At 38.3% G+C, this 12,358-nt stretch overlaps 1 protein-coding gene across 9 annotated transcripts in view; it reads right to left on the bottom strand.

Annotated features, from left to right (window-relative positions):
* Window positions 1-12,358, bottom strand: part of LOC111866848 (CLIP-associating protein 1-B) — a 206,452-nt gene that overhangs the window by 24,626 nt on the left and 169,468 nt on the right. For 8 of the 9 annotated variants that reach the window (XM_033752436.1, XM_023856165.2, XM_023856162.2 and 5 more), the window contains 4 exons: window positions 11,155-11,383; window positions 10,761-10,872; window positions 8,083-8,232; window positions 3,030-3,092 (listed from right to left, as the gene is read on the bottom strand). In XM_033752436.1, the coding sequence (XP_033608327.1) occupies window positions 3,030-3,092; window positions 8,083-8,232; window positions 10,761-10,872; window positions 11,155-11,383 (554 nt within the window). The remainder of the gene's footprint in view (window positions 1-3,029; window positions 3,093-8,082; window positions 8,233-10,760; window positions 10,873-11,154; window positions 11,384-12,358) is intronic. The other variant, XM_023856167.2, reaches the window with a different exon arrangement.

The raw sequence follows: 12,358 nt of genomic DNA, 5'->3' as shown, positions 1-12,358 counted from the left end.
GATTCACTCAGATAATCGAGGTCCAAGCCAAAATTTGAACTGGGCATCTCCCAAATATAAGGCATCAGTGTTACCACCTAAGCCAACCTTCTAAGTGTATGCAGCATTGAATGGATTTAATGAAATAAACATACTGTAACATTTTCTAATCTCCCTCATATATCTCAATAGTTTTATGAAACAATCTTGCTGACAAATATTATTTTTGTCCGAATGAAAAATACTAATCCCACCTTCACTAGGAACTGCACCTGGTACTTCCAAATTTCTATGTGGATTGCCTTATCCCCTTTCAGACATATGGCAATATACAACTAACATGCTGAAAATTCTTCCATAGTTGGACGTTGACTTATGACTGATAAATTTTCTCTTTCATTTCTCAGGTCATATGTTGTTCATATGTCACTAGTGGCTGCTGTAAATTGTGACAACAAATTGAGGAATGCTCTGCCTGCCTTCTGATGCCAAATGTTAGACATCATTTGAACTCCTAAAAGAATGAACATCATTTATATATTATGGGAAGTGACTAGTCCACATCATTGCATCAGGTTCTAACAAACTCAGCTCCTCTTGGCTTGGAAAAATGAAATGGAGCTATTGGTGCTATGGTGAATGAAGTAAATATTGATAGTGGTGATAAGATCGATTTGGAAATTGAAGCAGAAACTGCAAGTGAAGAATCAAGCAGCAACAGTCAGAAAGTGAGAGCAACACAAGTAGTGTGAGTGTTGATGGGTGGAATCTTGTGACAATACCCAAGGAATACACCTTTACTAAGAATGTGGAGCCAAAATTTAACTTTCTGCCAAATTCAGAGCCCATAGATTATTTTAGTTTATTTTTCAATTATGGTCTTTTGAATAATACAATTACCAAAACACACAAATTGTAAAATTTCGACTATGACCAAAATTCATTTGCAACAAGTTGTCTCTTGTCTATGTTACTGAAATAAAAGGATTTTTAAGTATAATTATAATTATTTGTATAATCTCATTACCCAATAAAAACACTACTGGTTCAGTGAGGGAACATAAAGGCATTTTTTTTGCGACATAATGTCTAGAGATGGCTTTTTACAGATGTTTTGGATGATGCACATGGGAAATGACAACACCGACTAAAGTAATAGGACTGTCAAAAGAACAAACCAAGTAGTACACTGGATGATAAAAAATACAGAAAAACGCTTTCAGAAATTGTTTGTGCCAGGTATAAACATTGCAATAGATGAATCAACACTTGGTTTCAAGGGCAAAAAGCCAACAAAACAAGGCATCAGATAATTCGTATTAGCTGACACTGATACTGGTTATGTTGATAGCATTATTCCATGTTACGGAAAACTTAACGGGCAAAGTGTGTAATTTTACATAACCTGAAAACCCGTTCATTTCAAGAATAGCCCTTTCTTTGACAGACTGATTAGTCCTTGGTGTGTGTGGTATTTAAGGCTACCACATTTTTACTTATATGAGAAATGTTCAATTTGCCCAAGAAGTGGACAACAGAAAATGCAATGGCAGGCGCTATTACTGTTGGTACAGGNGGGGGGGGGGGGGGGGGGGGGGGGCTGCAAAGGAAATGAAGGGTGAAGGTTCTTGTGCCTACAGAAATGACAGTGTCCTGATAACAGGCTGGAAAGACTAGATAGTGATGTTCATGATGTCTATTTTTCATCACATACAAATGGAAAAAGTGGTGACAGATCACAAAAGGGGCAACAGAAAGAAATTCAAGAGCCAGTGTGTTTACTTGACTATGCAAAACAAATGAGTGCTGCATATCACAGTGATCAGTACTGCACCACATATCCTTTCACTTGGAAATCTCTTAAAGTGGTGGAGAAAACTCTTTTTTCCGGTGCCTGTAAGTGTGCATTGCAAATTCATACATTCTGTACTGCAGCCAGTCAGCACGGATGGGAGTGAAATCAAGGCAACATATTAGATATTTGCTTAGTGGGGGGGTGGAGTCCAACTGGGTCCACTCGGCACGGCGGCCACTGATTGGCCTATTGTAGCCTACCCCAGGTGATTATGATGATGGAGAATTTGGTAGAATGAAGATTGGAAGGGGAAACATTGGAGAAAACCCATCCCAGTGCCACTTTGTCCACCACAAATCCCACTTGACCAGACCCGGGATCGAAACGCAAAGACTGCATTGAGCACAGCAATCAGAAAGTCAAGGGAGACAAGAAAGAAACATATTTTTACTGTAAGACATGCACAAATCCATCAGCCATGTGTCCTGGAGAATGTTTTGAAAGATACCACACACTCAAGAACTTCACAAGTTTCAGTGCAGGTGCCAGTTTTTCACTTTTCACTGTTTGTGTATAAAGATGAGTGACAGCCATAAGAAGGAAGGAACATGCATATACTTTAACTGCTAGGCAATACTTTTTGTTCTATTTCCCAATACAATTTAAGGGCATGAATGCAGCCTGTAACTGCACAAGATAACACTAAATTCTTTTTCAAGTGTTACTTCCATAACAGCAGAAAATTGGCACTGTGGTGAACTCGTTCAATTCTCTATAATAAAAGGCAAAATTTATACCCTGAAGCATGCTATTAAAGCATAGAGCCTTGAACTTATGAATTACTGCAGTCCCCATGTATGAAGGTGATTACTATGTACATACAGTATTTACTCAGATATAACACGCCTCAAAGTAACAACACATGCATCCCATTTTGGGTAGATGAAAACCGCAGCAGAACACATTTTGGGTATTAAAGAATCATTCAGCTTTGAACTGATAATAAAACTGTATGGTATAAATAAGTACATTCTGAAAATTTTAATTTATAAGATGCTACAACTTTTAATAGCACATCAAACTAATACAAAAAGCTTCATGACAGGATAAAACTTAAAATTTCAGATAAAAAGGCTTTGCTCTCAACTAAACTCACAATTTTCTAACCACAATTCAAACATAAGCCGAAGCAAGTCCTGTTTCCTAACATATAACTTCCAACTTCTATCACTTGCTGAAGTTGCAGATTCCTTACCTTGTTGACTGGTTCAAGCATGTCCCTGTAGAGACGTTGCTGGGAGCCACTCCAGGAGTATGACTGTGTGGTTGTGCGAGCAGGGAAGATGTTAGTAGGGGTCAGGCGGGCAGGCAGGCAGATGGAAGGCAACACATAAACAATGATCAAACAAACAAGGCAGTAATCAAATAACAAATCACAAAAAGGAAGGTGAGATGTGACTACAGGAGGGTATTTTTAAGTCACATGGATAGAGTACCTTATCCCTCAAAATAAGACACATACCTACATTACAGGAATGCAAAAATTGGAGGAGGGAGATCATAACATTGTGTTTACCTGCTTACACAAAATATCCAGTATATGTTTTTCTTTTAAGAAAGTGAATAAAAATTTGGGTGCATGGATTATTTGTGACAGAACTGACAATAGCACAGTGTCACTGTTTGTGATAAAGTTGGCAATGGTGTGCAGTTTATTTGTAATGAGTCTGGTAATGTGTGAGCAGATTGAAGAAAGCAGTCTTCTGGGATTTGGCACCGTGTATATGTGGTAGAAGACTGCTTTCTTCATAGTCACCGCCGTGAAAGCCTCAAATCTTACATTGTGAGCAGATTATTCATTACAAGGCTGGAAACACCATTCATTCAAAGAGTGCCCTTAACCTTCAAGAGTTCCTCTTCCTTTCACACATCAACATATAGATGTAGTCCACAGCACAGGAACGACTTGTGGGAACATCCCACATACTTACACGCTATTTCGCCAGTCTAACAGACAACACTCACTCCTAGGTCAATATCACATTGCTGCACATTCAAAGTCAAAGCTCATGTTTATACAGCACTCGATGTCCAACCTACCGGTAAATCACATGCGCTAACCAATCACACTGCTCGCAGCACTCATATTTATACAGCACTCACTGTCCAGCCCACATTTAGATCATAATGTGCGCTAGCCAATCAGCGCTCACAATCGCAACTGCAAGTTCCCTCCGCCCATCAAGCATGGTATAAAAGGCGAAGCCCAAAGCTCGCAATTGTCAGTGATCACATTCAGTTCAGAGTGATCAGTTATCAGAGTCATCAGCTCTTCTCTGCGACCAGGCAACCGACGTAGTTGCCACAAGTCTCCAGCGACCACGCTCTGGGACCAGGCAACTAATGCGGCTGCCGCAACTCCAGCAACTATACTGCGGGCAACTGTTTCTACCGGTGCATGCAGCACTACATCACTGGCCAGACAGGCCAGCTGAACGACCATAAGACTTGGCCTACTACGAAGGAACAAACAACCCTTTTCAGGGCCTGCAAACTTTCTGAAGTGGTTGTCTATTGGAACCTCGACAATCCCACAAACTATTAATCCATGATGCAGAGCATATATGATTTGCTACAGGGATGCATTCAAAGTCTTTCACTGTTAGTAAAATACTGAAAATACTTCAAGAGGCAGAGTAATTTCAGATCACACTACTGGTATAAAATACACCAGTTTATTAAATACAAGAAAAGCTTTGCAAATACAGTGCAAGAAAACTGGGAGTTCAAATGCACAGTATGAACTTGGATTGTATGGTGCACAAAATAGTCTGTGTGTTAAAAAAACAAAAACAAAAGTTTTCCCAGTAGCAGGATGTCAGATCCTGGAAAATGCAATGCTATAGCAGAAATAAATGAAGACAGTCACTTCAAATTTCAAGACATTATATATTATGTACACTGTATGTGACATGTGTACTTAAATACTTCAATGAATCCTGATAAATTATTTATTTTTTTCATCTTTAGAAACTAGGGTAAAGGTAAAGAAAGCTATCCCTGTAACAGGTCACAAAGGGCCATAGGGTTGTGAGATGTCCAGTCTCCAGCATTTTCTCTAGAGTCTCGGCTCACAGATGGCAGTAAGGTTGTCAGCCTTATGCCCCGGCCACCTTTACCCCCCAGGAAGATTCCTGGTACTCATTCTGTTAGAGGGTGACTCGACCCCAGGGCCATAGTGTGACTGCAAGGATTAGGTCACTTAAAAAAATCCACCTCGTAGGGACTTATGAACTAGGGTACATAGCTTATAGCACTGTGTGGGGTATTCAGGAAAACGTGGTTCTTTTGTATCATTATTAGCATTAACTTCATGGGTGGTAGATCAAAGAAAATGATGATGAACTGGCAAAGAAGATGCAGTCATTCTGTACTGCAAAAAATTAAAACCTTTAATGTGAGGAAAATGCAATAAAAATGTACTGTTTTGTGTAAGAAACAGATCATATGCTGACAGTAAACTAGTACATATATGCTGAAGTCTACGGCGAGGTATAATCTTACATGGTGGAATTGATGTGGAAAATTACAGAAGTGAAAATCTTTTGTAAGATTTCGTGTTTTCACGGCAGTGACTATGAAGAAAGCTGTCATCTGGGATGTAGCGCCATGTAGATATTGTGTTAACTGACGTTTCGGAGGAATGTATCTCCTTCATCTTCAGGGTAGAAGAAAAAAGAAGAAAATCCTTGCTTTTCTCCCCTCGACACAATATTCTATACCTGCCCTGGCCGACTACCTGCAGGTCCATCTCCACAGACCCTTCCCCTCTCCTCTCTACTGATTTCCCATGTAGCCCCTCTCCCTTCTCTTCCTGCTCTTATAGAGCTGGGTTTATTCGACTTGACATTGGTCTGTCAGCGCCTGCTCACACTGGTTCCACGCTCGCAGATTTTCTTCTTCTTCTTCTTTTTTTTTACCCTGAAAACTGAGGCAATGCGTTTCTCCAAAACATCGGTTAACACAATATCTACACAGTGCCACATCCCAGAAGACAGCTTCCTGAAAATCTTTTGTTTGACTTCAATTATATGGTGCACTATTTGTGTCCAGTGTATGAGGAAACAATGTCCTATACAGGAAGTTAAAAATCCTCTTCCTTGTGTCAGTTGTAGATGATAGGATGATGACAAAGTACGCAAGGACAGGTAACTGAGGTTTTCTGTAATGAAACTATAACTCTATAGTGATCCCTGCACCAAGAAATACTCTCACGATTCCAGCCCAGCCACAAGAAAAGAAGAAAATGCACTCCACCACAAATGAGGCAAATCAAAACACAATACAGCAGCATTCAATATGTCCAACAAAATAAGAGAGAGAATGAGATAGCCTGTATATGATTTGTTACATGACATAACTCATGCAAGAGCTGAGCAGAACATGTTTTTTGCTCTCCATTACCAACATTATTACAATAAGACCTCATCAACAACAATTCTTTGATCAAATACACCACAAAATTATCATGACTTACTTCAACGTAGCTTCAAGGGTTGACTGCAGATCACACTCAACATGGTAGAAATTTTATTAAAAGTGAATGTAGAAAGAATGTTTGATATATATTATATTCAAACAAACTGATAACAAATTGTATGTTAAGTTCTGTTTTAAGTAGAAAGTAATTATGAACAGAAAACTTTACAACTACTGGCATATTATTTAATATATAAAGTTAAAATTTAGAAAACAAACATGCCAAGTATTTGCATGTGCCTGTGAAAAACACCAACCTTCACAGTCTGTGATAAACTTCACTAACAAAATTTAATTTTGATTCATACTGGATATGAAGAGTACTATACCCCCCTGCAAGGCTGGCCATTTAATGGATTCTGGTGAAAAGTCTGCCAAAATTTACACAGTTCAGCAATCTTACATGCCTTTCACATCATACATCATTTGTGAGAAAACATCTGTTAATATTTGAATTAATTTGCAGGAGAGACTTGTGCGATTCCTCTAACAGCAATAACATGAAACACTTGATTTGTATTTTCTTGCAAGAGAACACTTCCTCAGACATGGGGAATACTGAGCTCTACCTTCGGGACTATAACCCTGTGTAATCCACTGAAAGTTAACCGCTGTTTCATGCTAGTTTCTTGCTTGGCTTAATCTTTGACCTTAAAGATGGAGGAAAAACTTTCCTCTGAAACGCCAATTGACTATCAATGGACTGTTACAACACTATATCCCAGAAGATAGAACCCTTCATAACCACTGCTGTGAGAACCCAATATCCTACATGGTGAATACAAAAAATAAAAAATAACTATGATTTACGTGAAGCATGAAACTAAACTGAAAGATACTTTCTTTCATTTTGGCAACTCTCACCAGCACCAGAATAAACTGAGAAAACTATATGGACCCTTACAAAACAATAAAGGTAGGAACGAACAACAACATACTCAGAATGGAAATTATGCAGTATTGCATTATGGGCAGGATATGAAATGAATTTATGTAATATCCTAGTCATTACTGTAAACTGAATAAGCTTTTACTGAAGTTCCTACAGGCAATCCCACTCCCACTAGTCCATGCACAAGAATTATTACTGTTCAACTCAACGAAAGCCTCTGCAACGAAATTCTACTAAAGCCACAAGAGATACAACATGTGCAGTGCAATCTTCTTCATATTTTGAGCACATAAACATGTTCCAATATAAATTATTTTCACAGGATAATATGACCCAAACCTTGAGAAAATGTAACATTTACAGGCCTCTCACTGACAGACATTTCTTGTAACAAGAGAAAAATTATAGCTGCAAAAGATATTGTAATATTCAAAATGGAAACTGAGAAGGTACGAAGACACACATTACTTGTTATCTTTCTTCACCTCCACTTTACAAACACCTACTTTTATCAATATGTTAATATACAATGAAATAAACCTAATTTAAATTAATTAACTCAGATTCTTAAATTGTTCAATGGACATTACAGCTGACAGGATTGAAGCCAAATGTTAATGAGCAGTGAGGATAGTACTGGTCTGAATGCAGGCTCCAAGACTGACTATTTCAACTGAGGTAATATATAGTAGCCCTCATTCCCTATACAAAGATGTCATAACAGTATTTTCATATATACTACAGTTATTTCCTGTTCATTCCATAATAACTTATACAATAGTACAAGTCAATCAAGTCAAAGATAGCACTGCACAGCGTGACATCTGAACAACTGCACTACCATGTTATCAACATACAAGCAATATACTGTACTCACATCAGATGTCCTTCTGTATGAATCAAATGAACGCTCAGAACAAACACTAGACGTCTCACTGTCATCAGAATGGTCATCAAATGGACGATACGATTTCCTGCTGTTAGGAACATTACGTCCAAAATCTCCAGTGTCAATCGTGTCAAAGCTCTGTAATGAATGAATGAATGAATAAAAGAATGAATAAATAAATAAACAAATATCACTGTTTCTTACAAACATGTGTTGCATTTAAAACACAAAACAACCTTGATATGATAACTTATAAAGTTTGTAAAAATCCTCATTTTAATGTTTTTTGTAACATTTGAAAATGGCTGAAAGACATAATCTTCAAGTCTGTCACCTACAGTACAACTACAATCAAGTATAAAAACAACATGATGCTGCCTAAAAGAATTCAAGTACGACAATATTTACTACTATTACTAATGGCTTTAGAGCCAAGTTTGGGCCCTGATGGCTTCCAAGACACTTTTCCATTGCCTCCTGTCCAATGCTCTTTGTTTCCATCCTCTCATAATACGTCTCTTAAGATCGTTCTCTATTCAAGAGATCCATCCATCCATATCAGTTTTGGTCTTCCAACTCGTCTACACCAATCTGGTTTAAGGAGGGTGAGCTTTTTTAATAGGATTATCATCCAGTATTCAGACAGCAGAGTCTTCCCGTCATAAACTTGAAATTTTTATGGTTTTAACAATATCTGGTTCAGAAAATAGTTCATACAACTCACTGTTATATCTTACATGCCAGAATCCATTCTCACACTCTGAGCCAAATATCTATCTCTCAAGCTCCCCTCGTTATTGCTACTTCACGTCCAACTCGCTCTCATACATCAGTACAGGCCTCAGCAATGCTTTATGCAATCTCAATTTATTGCTCAATGTGAGAAAATGAGACTCGAATTTTTCTTTTAAGTCAAAGGTATGGCAGTATTTATTCAATTTAATCATGGAAATATGAAAATAAAAAGGAGAATTAACATTCTCAATGCCTTTAGCATTATCAGAGCTGATAAATTAGACTTTCTCACATTTTGATAATCTACTGTATTCACAACCGCCCACTTATCAGGATCCGACCTTTATATGTAAAGATTCCAAAAATTATTTGCTGATTATGCTCATGTGAACACTAATTTCACAGATCAGTGAACTAAGCAGAGTTTCTTCAAGCTTTCTGCATACTAATGTATTCTTTAACTTTGAAATGGTAAAACTTCCCTTCAGAAACAATTAAGTATTTAATCTACAAGTGTGCCATGAAAATGGTTAGCTTTGTCCTTGATCACTGAGCCATCAAACAGTATGACAGCCAATCTTTCCTGGCAAAACCACTCGAACAGTGCAGATTCCAAATCCTCATTCTCTGTGGTGCACATCTGTGTCTGTGATTGGTCGTCCATCATGTAGAACATCTGACCATACACTGTTGCTGTTCTTCAAAATGTGTGAACACTGTTGAGGAAGTTAATCCACATCAAATTCCTATTTTGCTCTTTCGTAAACTACCGACTTCAAACAGATATATTACTTCAATCTGACATTCAGCACTAGGCACCTCTGTTCTGTTGCCATAACTAGGGATGAACACTTTTTAACTTCAATGACATGCAGCATATCAGAAAATTTCCAACTCCCAGACACAATACATGATGAAACCAACCACTTCATTAAAGAGAAGTTCAGATGATTTCACACTGACTAATATCTGAAGGGGCCATAAGCCATGAAATCATCCTAAATGGAATCCTAAAACATGATCCTGTAATACAACTGTCTGACATATTCAGGGGCTGACCGGTTTTTATCTGCCATGTATCAGAAGGCCTCTGTGCATGTACATCAAGTACTTCTGCTTCAAGACTGATTAAATTCTCTATTCACACACACAATATTCATAATTTGGATGTGGACTTATTTCCTGAGACACGATCCAGTGACTGAGGTTAGCTCTTTCTAAGGGACCCAACAGAGTAGGTGTCTCCCCACCTCACTTGATGCAGAAACAGATCAAATTTCTGGTATGTTGTGTCTTCTAGCTTTTAGAATATTGGACGATGGACAAAGTCTGAAAACCCAGTAATTCTGAGTAGCTGTATAATGGTTACACTGTACAATTTTGTAAATAAAATGAGTGTCTCTAATGAAAAGAAACAGAAACCATTCATGTTGGGCATGGAAGTAAACATTCTACAGTTCAGCAAGGAATGCTTCAATTTCCTGTTTCAAATCATTTTCCTTATACAAATAAAAGTTATCTTCCTTTCCTTGATAAATTAGCTGCCACTTCAGTATAATTTAAAAGTGCTTTGTGCCTAATCACCAAACCATGAACACACATCAGCAAGACAGAGGTCAAGCTCCATGGATTCTTAACTTCAGCACCAGCTGAAAGTGAAAGACCATTCTCTTGTCATTTTCTCCCATGGAAAGAGCTATCTTCCTAACCAATAAGAGGAAAGTACTTTCAAGTATTATGAAGAAAACGTCCATGTTCCCAGGATTTCCCAAAATGGAATATGAACTTAACTATGATAACTTCACAAAGCACTGTGGATGGAATACTTGATATGTTCAATATTCAGCTTAACAATTTAAGCCTCATCAAGGTTAATTTCAGTTTCTACAAATTTAAAAACTGTAAAGATATTTCTGAATATCAAGACTTACCAGTGCATCGGCCAGGGCTGACTCTGCTTCCCTACTCTGTTGCAGAATTTTCTGTGCCATGACAGGACGCTGGGGTGGTCGTTCTGTGCTCATGTTATGGCCTGGCCGCCCCCTGTGTTAACAAAGTTACCAATAAGCCCAGACCCTGTATTTAAAATGAATGAGTAAGACCCCATTCTCGTTCTGGTGGCATGCGCTTCATAGCATACTTCATTACATTCCAGGGAGTACTGCACCATTATCACTGGATACACTTCCTATAACAGGTGGGTTGAATAAGGTGCTTCCCCCTTCATCCCAAATACAATTTCTAAGAAACACATCTGCAGTAAAATGTTGCAATTCTAAAGATTCTAACAGTGGTTGCAGACACTTGAATATATCAAGTCCTCACCTGAGCTTGCAACCAAATGACCGATCATGTATGCCAGTTAGGCCAAAACGATTGGGACTCGTCTCTCTGCTGGCCTCACGACTTGTGCCTGTTGAGCGGGGAATTCCTGAAGACAACCTGCGTGGTCGGCCTACAGTATGCACTCCATCTACTCCACCCCCATCCCTGTTGGAGGCAGAGTACGTTGCATAGCTCAGTCGTGATGAAGGAGATCCTGATCTGCTGCTTGCTGTAATACAAGTTTTTGTTACAAGAGTGCTTCATCAAACATCTATTTGCTGAACAATGCTCCTATAAACGCACTGCCTTTCTACAGGGAAAATGAAAGTATATGTGACTCTCATTATAAGCAGGGACTGCATTCCTGAAAATCATCACACATATTGATGAAATGTAAAACTGTAAATGCTCTGAACAAATACACAGCATGGTGGAGAAGGAGTAGGGGACAACATGACTGAGCCAAAGCAGTGGGGTGAGTCACAGAAACTACCCACACAACTCAATGGGCATGCATAGCAGCAGGGCATTGATGCTCCTCAAGACATCAAAATAGAACTGTGCATGTGAGAAAGCATGGATAACCAAAGCAAATATAATGAGAATCACCTGTAATGATAGACAGAAAGGCATTGTTTCATACGAGCAACAGCTCTTGATTAAATAAAACTTCTCTGAATGAATCATCAGATATTTGCTTGCTGCTGTCATGTACTATTAAAATCAGGTATATTTGTTTCCGAAGTTTGTTCCGTAATATTAACCGTTAAGAGATGGGCCATTTAAATTCCGGTAAAGGCAGCAGGCCGGAGTTAATTTAAATGTCCTCCATTGTAGAGTATTAAAAATTGTAAGCATGTTACTGAAAATGCTGTGATTTCTACAATTTTTGTGACAAACAAAATAAACGCTGCCCTTATCTAGAAAGAATATAGAATCAGATATTGTAATTTACAGACTTTAAAATCTGTAAAAATTGTTACACTGATTCCAAAAAGAATTTTTTTTTTTTCGCAATTTTGAGCGTCTGTCCACAAATATGCGTACAGTTTCTGCACAAAACTTTTCTGCAGTATAAATGCATGTTGCTGACATCCTGTCTTACTATGTCTTATCTGGCAAAAGGGGTGGAAGTTTATGTTTGTATTACACATTCTCCAGTCATGCCAGAACCTTTCTGTATGCACGAGTGTGGTCACAGTCT

This window comes from Cryptotermes secundus, unplaced genomic scaffold, assembly GCF_002891405.2.
Source record: "Cryptotermes secundus unplaced genomic scaffold, Csec_1.0 scaffold643, whole genome shotgun sequence".
Classification (NCBI taxonomy): Eukaryota; Metazoa; Arthropoda; class Insecta; order Blattodea; family Kalotermitidae; genus Cryptotermes; species Cryptotermes secundus.
Note: the sequence above shows the minus strand (reverse complement) of the source record. Positions and strands in the feature narration are given on the sequence as shown.